At 35.1% G+C, this 22,723-nt stretch overlaps 1 protein-coding gene across 2 annotated transcripts in view; it reads right to left on the minus strand.

The window, feature by feature from the left end:
- Nucleotides 1-297: 297 nt before the first annotated feature.
- Nucleotides 298-22,723, minus strand: part of LOC149794730 (TBC1 domain family member 12-like) — a 73,656-nt gene continuing 51,230 nt past the window's right edge. For both annotated transcript variants that reach the window (XM_089964344.1, XM_089964343.1), the window contains 5 exons: nucleotides 19,532-19,603; nucleotides 15,570-15,698; nucleotides 13,214-13,323; nucleotides 12,094-12,197; nucleotides 298-7,943 (listed from right to left, as the gene is read on the minus strand). In XM_089964344.1, the coding sequence (XP_089820470.1) occupies nucleotides 7,750-7,943; nucleotides 12,094-12,197; nucleotides 13,214-13,323; nucleotides 15,570-15,698; nucleotides 19,532-19,603 (609 nt within the window). In that variant the 3' untranslated portion in view covers nucleotides 298-7,749. The remainder of the gene's footprint in view (nucleotides 7,944-12,093; nucleotides 12,198-13,213; nucleotides 13,324-15,569; nucleotides 15,699-19,531; nucleotides 19,604-22,723) is intronic.

A 22,723-nucleotide genomic window follows, 5' to 3' on the forward strand; every position in this document is an offset into this window, starting at 1 on the left:
ATTATGGTGGTTGACATAAAATTATCTTCAGATAATAAAACATTTTAAAATCCCATCCCCCCAACCACAAAAGGTCACTTTCGAAATAATCGTGTAGCACTGAATGCTGTTATACATTTGCAATTCTATTGTATGTAAATACATGGCATGTTCTTTTTGAATGATGAAACTAGTTAGTTTGTGATGAAAGACTGATATTCTCACATACATGAATACCTATTAACAAAGCAAACAAAAATGCTGTGTACAACTACAAAATTTGTGATGGAACTGGGTATATAAAAATAAAGAGGATAATTGTAATGGTGAAGACTTTATTACCAAGACATAGGAAATTAAAATGCATGTGACAAAATAGTCATTTTATATTTCACATGAATAGTTTAAAAATCACCATTAAACTTGAAATTATTTCAAGAACAAGCTATTGAATATTGCACTCAACAAGAAAATACAATTAAAAATGCTTTCCATTAGTCATTTACACAGCTCTTAGTCCTTCAACTATATACATGTAGGTGGGATACAAATAGATATTAGATACAATTATATTTGAAACTGGAAATCAACAGTACTTTTTTGTCTGATCTGTTAAGTCTACCACACTTATTCCTCTCAATGCAATCAGTATTCCTTCATGAACAATCATGGCCAGATCAATATATGCATTCTATAACTCCACATCAAGGTTTTGATCGCTAAAAAGTTTCTGTGTTAAAAAGCAGGTACAGAATCATTGGCAAAGCTAAATCAATATCATTGTTTTGTTCTATGCTCGAGACTGTATCCAATAATAATAAAAAAACAAGAAAGAAAAACAACAAGAAAACAAAATAAACTAAAAGCCAAGCTTTTCCTTATAATAATAGTGAGATATTTAAGCTTGATAAAAAATAACAGCAATTTAAGAAGAGAGAGAGAGAGAGAGACTATTCTCAACCCTTGACATAAACAAGAGTCCCCTGAAGGGAATGATGCTCTACTGGCTGAAGAGAATTTCTAGGAATTCAAGATAAGACCAGTTCTTCCTTTCAACTGCTGGTTCAAAACATCTCTGATAATCTTCAGCAATAACAAGATTTTTAAATTATGTGCTGTAGTGGGCATACTGGACATCAGGCTTGCACCATTTTCATTTAGGACCAACAATACATCATATGAAGTCTTCTGGTGAAACCACAACATCAAAATGACCATTAAGGAAAAGTACCAATAACTGGACTTCATGATGGTCATTGTGGCAGCTATATTGGAAGCCAGATTGGCACCACTTTCATTGACAATCTTCTAGACAAATTAAGTCTTTCACTGAAAACCCAATGCTTAAATAACCATTCATTCAGGAGAAGCAGTGATCACAATTTTCAAGATGGCCATTAACATAGCCATATTGGATGTCTGAGCAGCACCATTTTCATTCAGAACCAGACAGACATAGAAAATTTTATGTGAAACCCAATGTCAAGTTGACTTTCCATTTAAGAGTAGCAATAACAAGATTCTAAAGAAGGCTGCTATGTCGTCAATATTGGACACAAGATCGGCACCATTATCACTTATGACCCAGCAGACCCCATAAAAAATCTTGTAGTGAAAATCACATGTTGATATGACCATCCATTCTGATAGAGTAGTGATTACATTTTAAGACAGGTGCTGTGAAAGCCATATTAGACATGAGGTCGACATTATTTTCATTTTGGACCAACCAGACATCTTGAGAAGTCATCTGGTAAATGCATGTCAATCTGACTTTCCATTCTGTGGTAGCCATATTTGATGCCATTTTCATATAGGACCAAGTAGACATCATAAGAAGTCTTTTGGTGAAAAACCTCATGTTATGTCCATCCATTCAGGAGAAATAACAATAGCAAGATTTTCAAGATGGCAACTGTGGGGGCCATATTGAACATTAGAATGGCACTATTTCATTACAGGGCTAACTATACATCATAAGAATTCTTGTGGTAAAATGCCATGTCAATCTGACTTTCTAGTCAGAAGGAGCAGCAATATTTTCAGCATGATTGCTGTGGTGGACACACAAACTGGCACCATTAACTTTAGGACCAATGAGACACCATAAGAAGTCTTATGGTGAAAATAGTATCAATTTATCTGTTTAGAGTTGCAGTGAGATTTTCAAGATGGCCACTGTACTGGCCATATTGAATTTCTGAGCAGTACCATTTTCATTTAGGACCAATTCATGAGATGAATATGTGTGCAAAGTTTCATGGTAATCCTAAAATTACTAGCAGTTCAGAAAAAGTAGCAATTACAAACTTGTGCTAATGAATGGACACATGGAAGATGACAACAGACCATCCCCTTAGCTCTTCTGGTCTATCTTCCCTCATTTTTCCAGGTGAAAACTCTGGGAATATTTGAAAGGAAAAATGTTTATACATCCTGTGACACCTGGAAAATTTACAATGAAAAAAATGTTTTGGTGACCGAGTTGGAATATGCTGTAAACAAATACTCAAGGGTTGCAATGAATGTGATTGATCAGCATTACTTTTGGTTTTATTGTATATATGATGACTGATGTGCATGCACTGTATTCAGAATTAAATGGAATGTGTTTATTCCAAATTAATCAATAATTTCTCTATCTTGTTATGCTATCATAGACCTTCTTGTTCTACCTTTGCCAGAAAAGGTGCATGCTGACCTTGAAGCAGTTCAAAACAAACAATGACATGTTGTTTCTTATATGCAGCACAGCCATTATGTATGGTTTGGCTTCATGTTTAATGGCACAGCAACACAAGTAGACTATGTAATGCCATCGGAAATGGACTAAAAATAAAAACTTGTACAAAATGTCAGTCAATGGAAACATTTTAATGCCCTTAATATTGCAGTATTGAAAGATTATTAACTTACGTACAGCTTAACAAGTAAGTTACAAAGGTACTCTAACTGCTTCTGTATAAAACATACATGCTTCAAGTAATATCCAAGTACAAACAGCATAGTCATGTATCTGTCATCCCATAGTGCATCAGTATGTCTGGACTCCAGCTGATTGTATGGACTAATCATTAGAACAACACAGACATGGATCTGCTGGTGCACTATGAATCAGCAGATTAGATTCTGTGCTCTTTGCAGATAGATACAACTTACAAGTTAGCATACGCAAAACCGAATTGTAGACAGAACAGCCACAGTTCTGCTGGCACATTATGTAAACCCAACTGTATAAAGAATACGCACTGTTCTGCTGGTAAAACCCAAGTATAGACAGAACATCCCATGATCTGCTGGTAAAACCCAAATATAGACAGAACAGCCCATGATTTGCTGGTAAAACCCAAATATATACAGAACAGCCCCTGATCTGCTGGCAAAACCCAGATATAGACAGAACAGCCCATATCTGCTGGTAAAACCCAAATATAGACAGAACAGCCCCTGATCTGCTGGTAAAACCCAAATATAGGTAGAACAGCCCCTGATCACTGCTGAATCAATCATTCTGTAAAGGAAGCTCTATAGTTCTGTCCTTTTTTCAGCTGGGTGTATTTTAGTTTGGTAAACACAATTTTTCGCTATGTACCTAAACAAAATATATAAATGTCTCCCACTTTCATTTAAATATTGATAAAAAAAATTAGTTACGCATTATAAAATTAGGTCAGTCCTTCACTGAAGGGCCATTTTATTTTAAATTTTGGCACAGAGCAAAAATGACTGTTCTGGAAAGCAACAAAAATTAACCACAAAGGATCCCAATTTATGAAGAAACAGGCTATTAACATTAAGAGTCATTCAGCCTTTCCAGTCATAATGAAAGAGATATTTGCACAAAGGTGACATTTACTCTCAACAATTGCACAAGATCATGATGTTCACAAAGGATTAAGCAACTATTAAGTTCTACCATTTTAACACATGGCATCGATTAGTCAGTGGTTAGAAGTTCAAATGGATTGCTGACGAATCTCATGCCTGGATATGCATGACTTATTACACAGTAACAACTGGAATGCTCTTTTGTCCAATCCCGCTGCAGCATAGTTACCTGCTTCGAAGAAATCTAGGCACCTTGCATGTTATAGTTACAATTTAAAAGTTTATAACTTCACCATCTTTCATCCAGTTCTTTTAAAATTTTCACCATCAACAAAACATACATCTACTCCCACTTAACAAAAATATTAGAATGAGTAACCTGGTTACCATAGCCTTGACAGTTTGTTAATTGCTATAATTAAACTCTAGTGGTATTTCATTTCATGATAATATATGCTTTAAGGGGCCTTAAAGAATTATATAAATCCCATATATAAAAACAATAACAACAATGTGTGTTAAAATAGCATTTGTAAATTATGTACAAGTTTCCTTCCAGACCCCCATTTTCTTCAAGAAATCAATCCCTCTCTCCATCACCAGCAATATCCCACTGCTTTTCCAAAATGGACAGGCAAAATAATGATCTATACGTATCTATTTATACAACAACACATATAATTGTACAATGATATCACAGAATTGTTCTGTATAGGTGGGTATAATATCGAACTTGCCCGATTTGATCACTAGGTCATGAAAGATATCTGGAAATTTAGAAGTAATCATAGTAAATCTTGCTACCTGAGCTCAAGTTAAGGGGAACTGATGCTTATCAAAATTACAGGAATATCAACCTATAACATTAACTTTTGAAAAGACCATGGATAATTATTAGAAACAAAAAATTAAAAATGTTTTTGATGTGCAAAATTTCTTTAAAATAATATTTTAAAGCTTGTCCCTCTTAAAAAAGATAAACTGTAGCAAAACGTCAAACAATTATCACAATGAAAGTTCAACAAATCACATGTTATAAGGTATACATTACTTAATAAAATGAAATATATTTGAAAAAAAATTATTTATTTTTTTCTGTTACTATCTTTACAAAAAAGAGAGAATTTTGAAGGTGTGATAGATCTGAGCACTAGAAATGTAATTACTACATTAAGAGTTTTCACATATGAAGCCTTATAGGTGAGATCTAAATTGAACATAAAAAATTAAAAACTTTTTTCCCCTGTAAAATTTTCATAGTTTTGATTCTGCACAATTCTTATGCAGCTTTGTATAATGGGACATGAATAATGACAGCCATTAGGGTTTGCACAACAACAAAAAATGTTTAGATTATTCATCAAGTACTGATTCCCCTTCAACATAGGAATGGTCTGGAATATACCAATAAACCAATGCTAAAGTGTAAAGTTAGAGTTGTCTGCCTGTTGTACTCTTTCCCTTAAATACATGATTACTGATCAAAATGAAATCTTTAACATTAAATAAAATACAGAAATTCTCTAGATAATGAGAATTGGTCTCAATTATGGTGGTAAAACTAGGGTCAACTCAAACCTAATTCAAAGAGGGTGATTAAAGCTACTCCAAGTTGGATACTATCAGGAGTAGTCCAACATTTTGGATTTAATTATAGACTGTTTGCATCCTGAGAAATTATTTTCTTTGGACCTCTGAACAACTAATAATTCTTTGCATGAATAAGATGAATGACAAGAATGTAAAATGGTTTTTCTTATGGTTTTTATTTTACATTTGTATAGTTTTCGGCTGCAAAGCATCACTCTTCAAGTGTTAAATGCAAACATTGCATATTTAATAAGTCACGCAAGAAATTTTTAAAAAAATGTACTTTAAACAAAATTCTCACTTCATATGCATTCCTAATGAAAAATTTCAAAAGGTGGTATTTACCCCCCCCCCAAAAAATATAATACAAAAATTACAGCACAACATTTGATTTTCAGAAACATTCAAGTGCAATTACCTAAAACAGTTTCAATGATATTCCACAGAAACAACCTCCATTTCAATATGAAAATTATAAAACAATGAAAATTATAAACTTTTGATACTAGAATTTACTTGCCCTTTGCATATAACAGTTTATGCCTGTAAACAAATTTACCAGTAACTATCACACCATTCCCTTCACAATACTGGCCATGAAAACAAATGTGTCTCTGTATATATTTACGTAAAATATATTAAACTAATCTGTAATCTCAATTATTGTTATACTGCACAAAAATAAGTTTTAAGTAACAGTTTACAAAGGAAAATATGGGTCTGAACAGCTATTGCTAGCAGCTCATATATACTTCTGAACAGGACATTTACCCACATAATTTTTAAGGGCAAAATATACAATTAGTTGTCAACTGAGGCATGTGCTTGGTAAAATTTACTTACCTAAATGTAGGTGTCACTTGTACAATGAACCCGTCAATTGAATTTTCTTTTATTCGAGAAATGAAGTTGTAACAAATTTGAACTAACTTATCAAGATGATATTATTTTTAAAAGTAATTCATTTTTAAAATGAATAACATAGCTCAGTCCTATAAGCTATCTGCCAATTTAACTGGTGGGATGAAAATTTCAAATTTTTTTCTCATAGAAAACTACTAAAGTCCTGCCCTGCAGTTATGTGCAAACTTTGAGCAATACCAATATAGTTATTAAATGTTGAAACAAAGCATTCAAGATCTGTCTGTATTTTAAAAAAGACAGACAAAAACATTATTAAGTACAAATGTGAGATCATAGGACACTAAGATCTGGATTACTTACATTCCATTTGAGCATAAAAGTCAATAACATATAACCTTCCAAGACATGCTTGGATTTGTTTCTGTTATTTCACAACTGAAATTTATTTATTTGAAACAATTAACTGTATCTGCACTATACTACTAAAATGTATTCAAATCCATATAATTTTTTCAATTTGATGTAAGGTAAACTAAATCAATTGAAAAATAATTAGTGCAAACACAATGAACTTCATAATTCTGATTAATGTATTAATTTAAATTCATGCAATCAATATATCAATATTAAAACATCTGTGCAATAAAATTCAACTTTTTATTATTTGCTCTCTGTACTCCTCACTCAACTCTTAAGCATACACATTTAATGGCGCTAAATGGTTTTTGTGTGCAGAATTTTTAGTTATATTATGAATACCCATGAACATACTTTTTTTTTTGTGAAGATTACATAATAGCCCATACTGAAAAAATCCCCCAAAACTTGTTATAGGTCACCACCATTCACTGACAGAATGAATAAAGACATGTTAATGAGTTTGTCCATTTTCATAGCTTGTCCCAATGTACAGATCCTATATTATCTAATCTTGTGAGGTTTTATTTCTTGTTATAGAATACTGGCTTTTTTGCTGACATTAACAGGTATTGCTTTTAACATTTGTCATTCAGTGTATTGAGTGTGACAAAGGAAAATTTTTAGTAATATGCAACTTTTTAAATGGTTAATTATCAGATATATATTACAACTGCTTCAAATTAACTATCAGAAGCAATTACAAGATTCTGCTAAAACTATAATGTTTCCCTCATTCTGATTCTGCAGGTTTTAAATAAATTTCCTAATGCAGACCTTAATTATTTGCATTTTGTAAAGCATTTTTACCCTTATGGAAACAAAGATACATTTCTGACTAAATGCTCTTCCTTCAAGTTTACATTGATACATTGTAAACCTATAATATTCCTTAACTGATATCCTCCAATCACAAATATGCATACAAGTCTCCTCACACAGTGTCTCCTGTTCCACCAAACACTGGAAAATGCTTCCAAAGCCTAGAGTTTTGATTTCCACTGAGCAGACCCATCTCAGTACTTATGGCTGTCTTCAAGTTCATTCATAGTTTCTATATTTTGGTCTTTGTCAAGTGGTTTCTTTAGCATCTCGTTTTGCAGCCAAAATCTGAGAGAATTTCTTTTTGTCGACAGTCATTTGTATATGTTCTATTGCTTTGAACAGGTGCTCCTGTTGGATGTCCTCTGGAAGTCTGGTCAGAAACTGAGCAAGATGAATGAAGTCCAGGCTCATCAGCACCTTCTCATACAGTTTTAAAATTCCTGAAAAGATGAACATACAGATTTTTTACCCAGTGTTCCCTTTCAACAGTTAAAGGGCAAGTATATCTCTAAGATATGTAGAACATTACAGATTTAACTAGTAAAGTTTAAATAATACACTCACTCTGTAAAACAAAAGAAAAATACAAAAGTACCATATGTATTCACTTACAAGTTAATTCCAACTGCAAAGAACAAAGATATTGATCTGCCAGTGCATAACGTGCTGGCAGATCAGGGTCTATGTTGTTTGTTCTCCTAATTATAACAAGCTGCATTGACCCAGATCTGCCTGTGCATTATGCCACAGTAGATCTGGATCTGTACAGTTTACACTTAGACTCAGTATATATGGCACATAAAAGAAAATGTCCTATTTGGTTCACACTGCCCTGGAATATATTTTCATGAACTTTCCAAAATTTTCAAGAGATATTGTTATATTAAAAAAGGTACGTCATATTCACATTTTGAACTGTATAGATATCTCACTTCTAGTCATATATTCCTTGCAAAAATGGTCATCCATTTGCAAATATATTAGTGCCAAAACAAGACACAACTCAGTCTGGTAACTACCTGTGCTGTGCATCATTTTGACACAGCCAATTGTATTCCATTTATTATTTTCTATTAATTTGGAAACTATGTAAATAACAACAAACTTGAATTTCAAAAGTTTTGTAATAGTTTGCATTTCTTCAAATAAATTTTAAGTAAATAATAAAATTTTCCTTATCTAAAATTTTTCAGTAAATTGTTTCTTCTTGAATACTTACCTGACCACATTAATGTTAGGAATATAAACTACTACCTCCCAAATCCAGACCTATCAAAGACAAAAACTTGTATTTCCTATCTTTATTATAGAGACAAAGGGCATAAACTCTTGCCCATTAACTCCCCCTGCTGACAGCAGGTGGCACGAGATTTAAGTTGAGTGGAACATCATGAACATAATGCTTGCATGGTGGGGAGTATGGAAGGGTACTGCAGTAATGTGATCAGGGAAGTATTCTAGCAGAACTATAATTTACTGAAAAATTTGATTTCTCCTTTGAATACATTACCCAATCACATTAATGTTAGGAGAACAGGTAATTGGAGCAAAAATGTTCGGCATTTTACCAATACCTTGAGTAACTTTTCTGGGAAGAAGGTTGGATTCCTCGTATGAAGGATAACCAACTCTCCCAACCTGTGAACAGCACAACTAGAAGTGATGTGGTTTATGTCTGGAAGAAGAAATGAATGATGCCAATTGGGTCTTGTAGCCACCTGTGTGACTGACACTAGGCCTACAAGATCTTGATTGTGTTGCCAATTCCCTTAATAACATCTCAGATAGAAACATTATAGACTAAGGCAATGCTTGCAGAGATTGCTCTCATCTTTTAAGCAGAAAATTTCATCAGGTGACTCTGTTCTAATGAGATATCAGAGTATGCAGCGCATATTACCCACTTCAAACATGAGGGGTTATATCCTCTTTCCTGGGTTAAATTGGAAGAGATGCTCTTGAGCTTGAGTTCATGAACCAGATCCAGTCTGAATGCCTCTAAGGATGTATCAATACAGGGGAGAGGTCATATGATGGCTATCTGATTGCCCACTGATGGCAGTCTGAATGCCTCTAAGAATGTATCAATACACGGGAGAGGTCATATGATGGCTATATGATTGCCCACTGATGGCAGTCTGAATGCCTCTAAGGATGTATCAATAGAGGGGAAAGGTCATATGATGGCTATCTAATTGCCCACTGATGGCAGACTGAATGCCTCTAAGGATGTATCAATACATTGATGGTCTAAGCCTAGGGATCTGATACTGGCGAGATAAAAGTGGGCATTTTGTGATTCCAACTAGTCACAAAAAGATCGATCACTGGATGCTTCCAAAGCAGGCAAATCTGTTGAAAGACTGATGGATGGTGGGACCATTCTTTATGGAGAATCTGGCCTTCCTTGACAGAAAATCAGATTTCTTTTTAGAGTCTACTGGAAATATTCTGATTTGGATGTCTGTGTTGCAATAAGCATACCAATGATGGAACATTCAGTCCAGAATGCGGAGTTGGGGTGATTTGGTACCACCCTGTTTGAGGAGGTACAACATTACAAATGAGTTGTTAGACATTATGAATATGACCTTGCAATGAAGAGTCTCTCCAGGAATGAAATGCCTTGAAGATAGCTTTGGTCTCCAACAGACTGATGTGAAAACCTGTGTCCTCATGATCCAAATTGCCAGTGACAGTGTTGAAGCCTGACAACAGTTGGGCTCCCCAACCATGGGTACTTGCATCAATACATATGATCATGTCCAGCTGGAACTGTTCCAAAGGTATTCCTTTTGTGACCCAATCTTGGTTGTGCCACTGATTCAGGAATGATACTACCTCCCTCATCATGCTGATCCTGTAACTCCGTGGCGCTGACAAGAGCCACCACTAAAACCACAAGACCATCTTCAAAAGGCACATGCAGAGGCGATCCAACAGGATGAAATCCACTGCTGCTTTGAACAACTGGATGAGCTGCAGAAACTGTGATTGATTTCTTGCTTGAAATGGGCTCTATAAGCCGGACAATTCAGACCACCTTAAGGTGACAAGGGCATACAAGGTAGAGGTGGGTGAGAAAGTACTTGGATAACTACTGGGATGAATGAAGATCAGATTTTTCCTAATTTATCAGAAAGCTGAGATGATTTAAAAGGGATATGTGATCATCATTCTTGCCACTGACAGGAATCAAACTCTCTATATGTTTTTGGAGGATGTCCAGGTACACCGCATTGGAAGCGGAATAGGGAGATGACACAGTTGCTTAGTTTCACAAAGGCCTGAAGATTTATGTTAAAGCCGAAAGGGAGAGCATGAAACTGATTAAAGCTACACTCAGACCTTTCCAAAGTCAGATCTGAGTATGAAACATCATCAGGCTTATCCCCACACTCGGTGTGTGGGTCATCCTGATCTGGATCAAGATCAATATACAAATACATTCCCGGTTGCATTGATGAGGTGTGACCAATGTCTCTAAGACTGTCATGGTACTATTCAGGATGGTATGGCATGCATAAATGGCCAGCAATATCAATTGGATACAGTCATCAAATTGGTACAGACAGCATATCAAAAGCAAAATCAGTGAGAATGGTTGTCATACAAATGGATGGCAGCATAGACAGCTGTGCTACCGGAGGATTGGAAAAGTTAGGAGGCTGGACAGATCTATCACTAAGATCTCCGGTAATGATAACATTCGATGGCTCTTCTTGATGAGGAAAAAGACGTTATGACACAAAAGCCATACAGTCACAAGTTGGTATAGAATTAGAACAGAATGGCTGGGAAGTATGCCAATACAGCATCAAACTGAGGTGTGGTGGCACATAACAATGAAGTCATGTAAAGACCCCCAGATCTAAAGGACATGCCTGGATATGCAGTGGGACGTATGCATAATGGGCTGGGAGGATACTCCCTCAAAGTGTCAATATACTCTACAGAAATAGAAGATGGAAAGACTAGGAAAAATTGGTCTGAACAAATCGACTCTGTTGTCACTTGCTGTACCAAACGATGCACCTGTAAATACACAGAAAGTGCTGACAGTGTAGGTTAAGACATAGTTTGCTCCATTTCCCCAGAAGTAACTGTAGTCATAGCTAAAGTATGTTTTATCTCAAAAGCCAAATAGCATCCCCCACCAGGCTGGCCAAAGACTTGGTATGAAGATGAATGCACAGTATTTTCCCTTTTTTGATTTTCAAATTCTCTCCACTTTCTGCAGTTTTTCAAAGTCCTGTAGACTGTGTATTCTCCAACCAACTGGCGTATATGCTGCAAGCAGCCGATGATGTATGCTTTGTATTTTGGGAGGTGATGTGAATGACGCATTTTCAATTTACAATGTAAGCTTAAAACATGGGACACCTGGCTGCTGCAAGAGGAGATAATAGGCAAGAGTTATTGGGGAATATATTCGAAGGAGAAATTTATATTTTACGAGAATCTGAAATAATATCAGATGGAGGTGACAGTTTCAATAAAATGCTTCTGGTTTACATATTAAAGGAAATCTTTTTGTTTGGCAAGTATACAGCTTTGTGGCTGGAATTCATTTGAAAAAAAATTAATTACCCAATGCTGTTCTAAATAAAAACTCCTCGCCATCCCTGCAGAAAACATCCCATACTCTGCATGCTACATCTAGAGGTAGAGACTTGCTAAAGAGGGAAAATATCCTGAAAAGACATTAAAATCTACACTTGCATGTATAAAAGGCCAACTCAACTGGATCATTAGTCCCCTAAATCATTTGCAAGCATGTTCTGCACTGTTTCTCCTAATACGAATTTCAAGTGAAAATCAACAGATCCAAACCTACTAAAAAATGAGATCACTGACTTAGGTTAGACTGACTGCATCTTATACAAAACTAAATATGGCACATAATTTGCTGTGAACTACACTCAAGCCAGCAACAGACCATTAATAAGATAAGTACTCAAAAACAATGTCACTGATGGTGTACGTGTCCCGTAGTATCAAAAGTTCCAATATAATATCTCCTGAGTCAGTGTAATTAACTTTTCTAAGTGTCACAAGAAAAGACAAAATAAAAAAAGGCCACAATGAAACTGATTCAATCCTGTCTGAGGTTCATTCCAGGATGAAAAAATTCTTTAACACAAGCTAGATTCAAAATTATTTATTTCTAAAAATATTAATCACCTCAAAAATTTATGTTCAATATGTAAAAAGATATGTGCTTTCATTTTAAATGATTATTTACATACTACTCTAAATACAAATATGTGGGGCCCCGAGTGGCCGAGTGGTCTACAGCGCTCATCGTTACGGATCACTGCCATCTCACCTCTGTCTGCGTGAGTTCGAGTCTCAGGCTCGGCTAATGTGGGTATGTGAGAAAGCCTGCCAGTAGCTTCTCGTGGGTCGGTGGTTCTTCCTGGGGTTTTCCAGGGTTCTTCCTTCACCAATTATACTGGCTGCCATGTATAGCTTATCTTGTGCTGAAAAATGGCGTTAAACCATACAACAACAACAACAAAAAAATACAAATATGTTGATTTGATAATTATTTTGCTCAGCATGGTTTTTAACATGACTCCTAACTTAATAGACAGACAGACAGACAGATAGATAGATAGACAGACATTCAGATAGACAGACAGACAGACAGACAGATAGATAGATAGATAGATAGATTTAAGATAATATTTGTCCTCATGGAGCTTACCAATCTATGAGGTACAGATCTGGTGTTAGGCTATTCTTGACAAAGTGTTTTTGGAGTGCTGGCATATTTTCTGAGAAGAAGTCGTCATACACCTTGAAATAAACCTTCATCTACAAGGAAAATACAATTGAATGAAAACATGTATGCTGAATCACCTTCAAGAATCAGTAACAAGAGTCCCTTGAAGAGACTGATGTTTTACTTACTGAAAATAATTTCGAGGAGTTTCTTCCTTTTAATGGTTGAAAACATCTGTAATATTCATCAGCACTTGCTGTGGTGCACATACTGATATTAAGATTGTCAAGATGGATGCCATGGTGATTGGCACCATTCTATTTACTACCAACCAGACATCATAAGACATATTTTAGTGAAAGTACAATGTCAATATGACAAATCACCTGGGAGTAGTGATAAAATGTCTATGATTGACATTGTGGCAGTCATACAAAAACTCAGAGGGGCAACATTTTTTATATACGATGAGATGAACATCATAATAAGTCTTGAAGTGAAAACCCCATTCTGATATGACCATTCTTTCCTCTGCAGTAGTGATAGCAATATTGGACATCACATCAATACAATTTTTATTTTGGACCAACTAAACATCACACAAAGTGAAAACCCCATTTTGATATGACCATTCTTTCCTCTGCAACAGTGATAGCAATACTGGACATCACATCAATACAATTTTTATTTTGGACCAACTAAACATCACACAAAGTGAAAACCCCATTTTGATATGACCATTCTTTCCTCTGCAGTAGTGATAGCAATATTGGACATCACATCAAAATAATGTTTATTTTAGCCCAACTAAACATCACACAAAGTGAAAACCCCATTTTGATATGACCATTCTTTCCTCTGCAGTAGTCATAGCAATATCGGACATCACATCAATACAATTTTTATTTTGGACCAACTAAACATCACACAAAGTGAAAACCCCATTCTGATATGACCATTCTTTCCTCTGCAGTAGTCATAGCAATATCGGACATCACATCAATACAATTTTTATTTTGGACCAACTAAACATCACACAAAGTGAAAACCCCATTTTGATATGACCATTCTTTCCTCTGCAATAGTGATAGCAATACTGGACATCACATCAATACAATTTTTATTTTGGACCAACTAAACATCACACAAAGTGAAAAACCCATTTTGATATGACCATTCTTTCCTCTGCAGTAGTAATAGCAATATTGGACATCACATCAATATAATGTTTATTTTAGCCAAACTAAACATCACACAAAGTGAAAACCCCATTTTGATATGACCATTCTTTCCTCTGCAATAGTCATAGCAATATTGGACATCACATCAATACAATTTTTATTTTGGACCAACTAAACATCACACAAAGTGAAAACCCCATTTTGATATGACCATTCTTTCCTCTGCAGTAGTCATAGCAATATCAGATATCACATCAATACAATTTTTATTTTGGACCAACTAACCATCACACAAAGTGAAAACCCCATTTTGATATGCCCATTCTTTCCTCTGCAGTAGTCATAGCAATATTGGACATCACATCAATACAATTTTTATTTTGGACCAACTAAACATCACACAAAAAGAAAACCCCATTTTGATATGACCATTCTTTCCTCTGCAGTAGTGATAGCAATATTGGACATCACATCAATACAATTTTTATTTTGAACCAACTAAACATCACACAAAGTGAAAACCCCATTTTGATATGCCCATTCTTTCCTCTGCAGTAGTGATAGCAGTATTGGACATAACATCAATACAATTTTTATTCTGGCCCAACTAAACATCACACAAAGTGTTCTGGTGAAAACCCCATGCCAATAATAGTTTTTGGTCAGAAGGATAGCAATAACAATATTTTCAAGTTGGCTACTGGACATCAGATCAGCACAATTTTCATTTATGACAAACAGAATATCATAAAAAGTTTTTTTGTGTGAAAACACTGTGTTCATATGACCATCTATTCAGGAAGGGTAGTAATAACATGATTTCAAGATGGCCACTGTTGTAGCCATACTGGACATCAGATGGGCACTATTTTCATCATTTGGTGGACACAATTTTAAAACAATGCTGCAAAAGCCCAGGAAATTGACTTGGTTTTAATGTGGCACACAACTTCAATGATGTGCTCTTACTCCAAATTTGGTTTAAAGAGGTTTGAAGGAATAAAACAATATGATCAAGGAAAAAAGTGCAAAGATACAATGATTCATGGACATATGGATTCAAAAATGTTTTGTACAAAATGAGATATCTGCACAAAACTGCAAAAGATTTGGATGCACTTGAAATACCTGAATCAAAAGTCTGCTAGATCACTCACCATTTCCTCGTCAATCCTGAAGAAAGCCACTTGGCATGGCTTATTCAGTAAATTGGCAAAGCAAATGAAAGCCTCAGCAACTTCCATATTCAGAAGGAGAACAGCTGCTATGAAGAGCATTCCTTGGACCTGAAAAAACAAAAGTTGAAAAGTGTAATCTCAATTAATTCAAGTTTAAGTGAAAATTGTTCAATTATTTATGAATCTGTGATATGTTCTGACTCTTTATTTCCTGTAAAGGTTAGATTTCCAATGTGCTTGTATAAAACTTTTTCCATTTTGTGATAAAAATGATTTAAGTGTGTGTGTGTGAGACAACTGAGTTTAAGTATGAAATACTTACCTGTCATTATTATGTAGCTTATCCTTTAGCAATACAGAAAACCCTCATCCATGCAAGATGTACACTCCTCCCACTCCAGAAAGTTATGGAATATGTACACTGTAGACCCAGTCTGACTCTGTCACAGGTTCATGTTCAATAGTGCTCGTCATTCCTTTTGAGGACCTTGACTATTGAAGGACATTAGAACAGGGTGGGCGGAGGACATATGACAATAGTGGTCTTCATTCTTTTCGAGGACCTTGGCCATTGAAGGACATTAGAACAGGGTGGGCGGAAGACATATAACAATAGTGACAAGTAGCATTATATCATTAAAATTAGTTTTACCCCCTTCCCAACTGCATTTTAATCTCTGAATTTGTCAATCTGAAGGGAGGCTGATGGTCTCCAAAGGAGTAAAGTTAAATTACTCACCTTACAGAAGAACAAATCTACTGCTTTTAGACAGCAGCAGCCTGGGTCACTGTTTCTTTTGCTATTATTGGACCCAGAAAAGCAATACCTTTGATTTAGTGTATTATTGGCTAGAAGTTAAGATTGTCGTATGCAATCACCAAAACACAGCTTTCAGAATATCCTCCAATGGAGAGTTGTTGAAATAGGCCCATGAGGTAGCAACAGACCTAATTTCATGGGTTTCGTGTCATATGAGTGAAATATATCTCTCAGTGAGGGACCAATAAACTCTTGATAATGAGTGTAAGTCACCGATAGTTGGTGGATGCAGAAATATGTGGAGTCCTTAGACAGAAAAAATATTTCCTACCATTCTTTGTCCTCTTTGAAGTTTCTGAATAGAACCAGAGCACAACTGAACAAAGCAGTATTTCTTGATTGTCCCCATCACAGATATGACTGAGACTAGGAATCTCCATAGAAGGTTTAACTACCAAAGGGCATTGTTTGGGTTAGAAAATCCAGCTGACAGGGAAGAGTAACAAACTCATAATTAACATGGAACCATAAACACCTGAGCTCTTTATACAAGGCATGGAACTATAAACACCTAATCTCTTTATACAAGGCATGGAACCATAAACATCTAATCTCTTTATACAAGATATGGAACCATAAACACCTCATCTCTTTATATAAGGCATGGAACCATAAACACCTAATCTCTTTATACAAGGCATGGAACCATACATACCTAATCTCTTTATACAAGGCATGGAACTTGCTTCTTCTCCAGGGAGAATCTAATGTGAGCAAAAAGACAGTTTTAAGCATAAGATTTCCCAAAAGAAGCCTCACGTACAAGTTCACAGGGGGTTTAGATAAGGCTCACAAAACAATGAGAGACTCCACCTCAGCAATAATAAGCAAGAAAATGACCTCTGCAGCTCACAATACTTAATGAGATCTAATATAAGAGGATCAAAGCCAATGGCCAAACCCTTGACAAAATTTAATGTGTTCGAAATGGCTATCCTATAACTCTTGATATTGGACACCAAACATACTCTCCTTAAAGGAGGAAGAGTACAAAATCTCCTGCTACAGTAAGAATAAGGACAGCTGGAAAAACACTTTTCCTAGAGTACCAATCACAGAAGATTCTCCACAGTGCATCATAGACCTTAGAGTTCCTAACCCTTAAATTGCTTGGCAACTTAGCTTGAAAATTTTGCCTGGTAAATAGATAGCTTCAGATGAGCCAAGACTGAAGGTGAAGAATCTTGGGGCTGTTGTGAAGAAGAGAGGTAACAATCTGGGTTGGTCAATCAACAGGTTGAGGAGGTTGGTGAACCACAACCGATGAATGTTGAAACTTGCAAAACTCTGGTGTAAAGGGTTAGGGGTAGGGGTGATGGGTGAGGTGAAGGAGTGTACCTTATAAATAGATGTTGATACTAGAGGTCTCAGCATAGAAGAGGGAAATGTCCAACCTTTAGGTTGCCTGGCAATTTCTTGACCTTTGGCAAACCTTTGTGAGAACTTCCCGATCACAGAAGATAGAGGAAGCAATAGGAAATCTGGTCCTGATGCAGCCCCCATGAGATTTTCCAACCTGGAGAGAATCTTAATATCTCCTGAACCTAAAGGTTTAGGGCATAAATATGGAAGAATGAGATGGCAGCTGATGGAGCTGAGGGTAATGTTTGCTGAATAAGAATATTCTAAGGTCCTGAGCTGCAATAACCATTGCTGCCAAGTATAGTTTCTTCGAATGACAAATTTTCCATCTTGACTTAATGCGTCATCTGGAGAAGAATGAAGAGAGCTACTGTGCATGGCCCTAATACATGAAATCCAACTGGATCTATGATGAACATATTCTAGAACCTTTTAGAACGGGAGGGGATGCGTCTGGCATGGATGAGTGATTTCTGTCTTGGAAAAGGGTAAGCTACACAGTATTACTGGTTAGAGCTATCAGCAATGGGTGCATAGCACAAGATCCCACTCAGTACAATTTGCTGATTCGGGCCCTAAATAGAGGAATTTATATTAGGAGAAATGGGCAAAAATCTTGAGACATTACTCTTCAAAATGATCACATCTTTCGACGTTTTATTTATGAATGCTTGCAATCCAATATTTCTAAGCAAAGTCATGCTGTAGAAGCCAAAGAATGATGGGCAATCAGAAGCCATAACTCTTCTAACTGATATTGTGCATTGCTTCTAATGATACTGTGCATTGGTGAAATCAAATTTGTTCAAGATCTCATCAGTACAAAGCTGCATAAAAAATTTGGGTGAAATCCAACAAATCATGGTAAAGTTATGCCGCAGAATCCAAAGTCAGAAGGATGGAAAATCAGGTGGAACAAATGCCTGTTGATGGGGTTGTGGAAACTTGGACATAGAACTTAGGACTTTGGTCTCATCAATATAAAGTTGTATATAACCATTTTCCATTTTTTCAGCCACAATGACCCTGACCTTTGACCCCAAAATCAATGGTTTCTACTACCATAATTGCAAGTCATCCACAAAGTTTGGTCTAAGTCTTTGATGCTGAACTCCAGTTACTGCACAAAATGCCTTTTTCTTGCAGTCACAATAACCTTTCCCTTTGACCCCAATTCAGCTGGCTTCTTCCTCACCCCAACTGCAAGCCATCCACACAATTTGATCCGGTCTACTTTGCTGAACTAATGTAATTGTGAAGAAAAAAAATCTTTTTTTCAGTGACTTTGACATCTGATCTAATACTTCACCCCTTCACGTTTTTTTTCTTACCACGAGTGCATTAAATCCACAGTTTGCAGAAGGTTACCACTGGGTGTAAAATCAAAGTTACTGCATAGAAACAAGCACATTTATAGATGCATGTTGGTGAGCATTAAATAAAATCCTTATTCTGATTAACTGTTTAAATGTATGATGCTGATTAATTAAAAATTCAAGACCATTTCTGAGACTTGCTGAAAATTATGGAATAAATGTATCTAAGGAATACACAGTAAAAGGTATCTCTGTAAATGTGTTGATGAAATCCCAGGCTATAACTCTTAAAGACTTTAAATCTTCTCAATCTTTCATATTTTTAGACAGTAAATAAATCCTCTCACATTTCCAGGATTATATAAAAGTGTGAAATGCCTTTTCACGAAGACTACTTACATTCTCTAATTTTATTAGAGTTTGGCAAATGTCAAAATACTTACATATCCAACATCAGGTCTATAGCAGGCATAAGCACCAAGCAGACTGTGAAGCAGGTCATGGTAGGGACCTCCCTGGAAATCAAACAGATATATCTGATAAATATTTTGATTATGGTCCAATAATAGAGATATCATTACCTGATGATAACCACCCCTTCCCTTATTTACCCTCAATTAATAAACATTTGGCAAATATTTATTGTTAAAATACTATGTATCGTGTATGTGCAAATCTAGTCATCATTAAAATACTGCATATTGTATAACTGTAAATCTAGTCATTGTTAAATTACTGTATATTGTATAACTGTAAATTTAGTCATTGTTATAATACTGTATATTGTATAACTGTAAATTTAGTCATTGTTATAATACTGTATATTGTATAACTGTAAATTTAGTCATTGTTAAAATACTGTATATTGTATAACTGTAAATCTAGTTATCATTAAAATACTGTATAGTTTAGCTGTAACTCTATTCAGAAAAAATACTCTATGTTGTGCAACTGTAATTCGGTTCGTTGTTAGAATACTGTATATGGTATAGCTGTAAATCTATTCATTGTTAAAATACTGTATATTGTGTAGATTTAAGTCTTTTTTTAAAAAAGTTCATCATCAAAATACTGTATGTAATTCTATCAATAAAAGTTATTCATTTCAAAAATGTTGAGTTAGAGTCCAAATACATGCTCAGAAATCGATCAACCTCCAAGTCTAGTCTTGAAATAGCGATCACAAAACTTCCTCAATTGTCTCCTCCAGTTAAAAGAGTTTTTTTCCCCTATTAATCTAACAGTACAATCTGTTACTAAAACTACTATTACTGTCACTAAAATTATATTACTATCACTAAACCTACAATTACTAACCATCACTAAATTTACTATTACTATCACCAAAGCTCTGCTATTAGCATCTATCACTAAAGTCCTATTACTATCACCAAAATTCTATTATTATCTATCACTAAAATTCTATAACTATCTATCAACAAAATTATATTATCTATCACTAAAATTCTACTATTATTATCTGACACCAAAATTCAACCATTATTATCTATCACCAAAGTTCTATTATTAGTTTAAAGCCCTAAAAAATTTAGTGTTAGTGTGAAGTCTGAAACGTGCTCTGATGATGAAAATGTGTTATTTCAATGGTGCACATTTGCTCTGACCTATGACGTCTTGTTTGCTATTAAATCAGTATGCATATGTCACAACTCTTGTCTGTCAATGGGTAGGACTGTCATGTGTGCACATCTCATTTCATGTTTGTCTTGTAAATGTGTACAAATTCAATAATGAGTTTAAAAGAACAAAGCATTTGACCTATTTTGGAATGCTAGTAAAATGTGAAAATCTGACCAAAAGATATGCAGTCTGAAGTTTGCAAATATTTCACCATCATAGAAAATGATGGAGAAAATCTGAAATACAATATATCTGGAACAGAATTAGCTTATTTAGGTAGTAGCACCAGCAAAATTTTTTAAAAAAAGCACAAAGATAAATTTCTTCATTAAACTAGTTCAATAAGATCCTCATTCAACAACCAATTAGAGATTTAACTCCTGCATTGTCTTCAATGTCAAAAGAAAAAATGCACAGAATAACTAGCCATAATGAATGTGCATGACCCAAGACCTTTCAGCATAGTAGAGTAATGTTTTTTGGGGTTGGAAAAGTCCTTGAAATGGGATTCCTTTTTTGATTCTCACTCTGGATATTCTTGTTGGTGCCTAGTAAATTACAATAAGCTCTGTAGAGTGGATGTCAACTATTTCAGTCTTATCTAAGATCCATGCTACACTGTCTAAATTTTGCATGCTATTTTTACTAACATGCTGTGAGATAATCCCCTAATGGCACTATGTGACGAAGTGATGCAACACCATTACTGCTATTCGTGAATCAACCTACTTTGTGTACTTGTGCATGTATATACATATCAGGTAATTGTGCATGTATTACATATTAGCAAAGAATCAGATTATTAAATTTCAGAGTAACAATTAATTTAGGTTAAATGAAAAGTTGTCCAATTACCAAAATAATTGCACTGATGAGCTTAATTAGTGCTTCCCTTGGTACAAAGTGAAAACTAGCATAGTAATGTATATTCAGCTAACTGACTAAAATGGATCTATAAACTGCTAATTTCTTTCTAACTTAAACAAGACATTTGTACATTTTAGTAACATGTATAAATAGTTTTCAACATCACAGAATGAGACTAACTAACACTTTGCCTTTCTTATTAGAGAAAGCCACCATTATTGTGGCTAGCTTCAACAATATAAGATTATGTTTAAACAAATTTTGATTGTTTCTTAACTCTCAAAAAATGTGTAAATGTAAATGATTCTTTTGTACAAATGTGACAGCCTTATAACTTAGTATACATATACTCAGCTGAGTTAAAGATGGTTGAAGTTATTCAGTACAAAAAAGCCCAATGCAAAGTCTGCTTCTGCAGTTAAAAAAAATTAAAGTAGCCACCCACCCCTATTTTGCTGGTCACAAAACACAAACCATTATACTCACCCAAATGTCAGATCCAAATGCAAACAACATATCACATAATGTGCCAGCAGATTAAGTTCTTTGTCCAAATGCAAACAACATATCACATAATATGTCAGCAGATCAAGTTCTATGTCCAAATGCAAACAACGTATCACATAATGTGCCAGCAGATCAAGTTCTATTTCCAAATGCAAACAACATATCACATAATGTGCCAGCTGATCAAGTTCTATGTCCAAATGCAAACAACATATCACATAATGTGCCAGCAGATCGAGTTCTATGTCCAAATGCAAACAACATATCACATAATGTGCCAGCTGATCAAGTTCTATGTCCAAATGCAAACAACATATCACATAATGTGCCGGCAGATCAAGTTCTATGCTGTTCATTCAACTTATCAATCCAGATCTGCCTGCATATCATACTACAACAGATCTGGATTTATGTAGAGCTGGATCCAAATAAGTATATACAGTAAATATCATGGGTGTTTAGCCAGATGAAAAGCAGTTATTACTGATGTCTAATATAATGTAATTATAAAATGTTTAGGTCTTGCAACATTAGTTGTTAGCCAATTGCAGAGAACTAAATATATATGTCTTATAATAATGTCTGTCAATGTGGTACTTATTCATAAAATTTTGCAATCC

The sequence above is a fragment of the Sinohyriopsis cumingii genome, chromosome 7 (genome assembly GCF_028554795.1).
Source record: "Sinohyriopsis cumingii isolate HCF-2022 chromosome 7, ASM2855479v2, whole genome shotgun sequence".
In the NCBI taxonomy this organism is placed as follows: Eukaryota; Metazoa; Mollusca; class Bivalvia; order Unionida; family Unionidae; genus Sinohyriopsis; species Sinohyriopsis cumingii.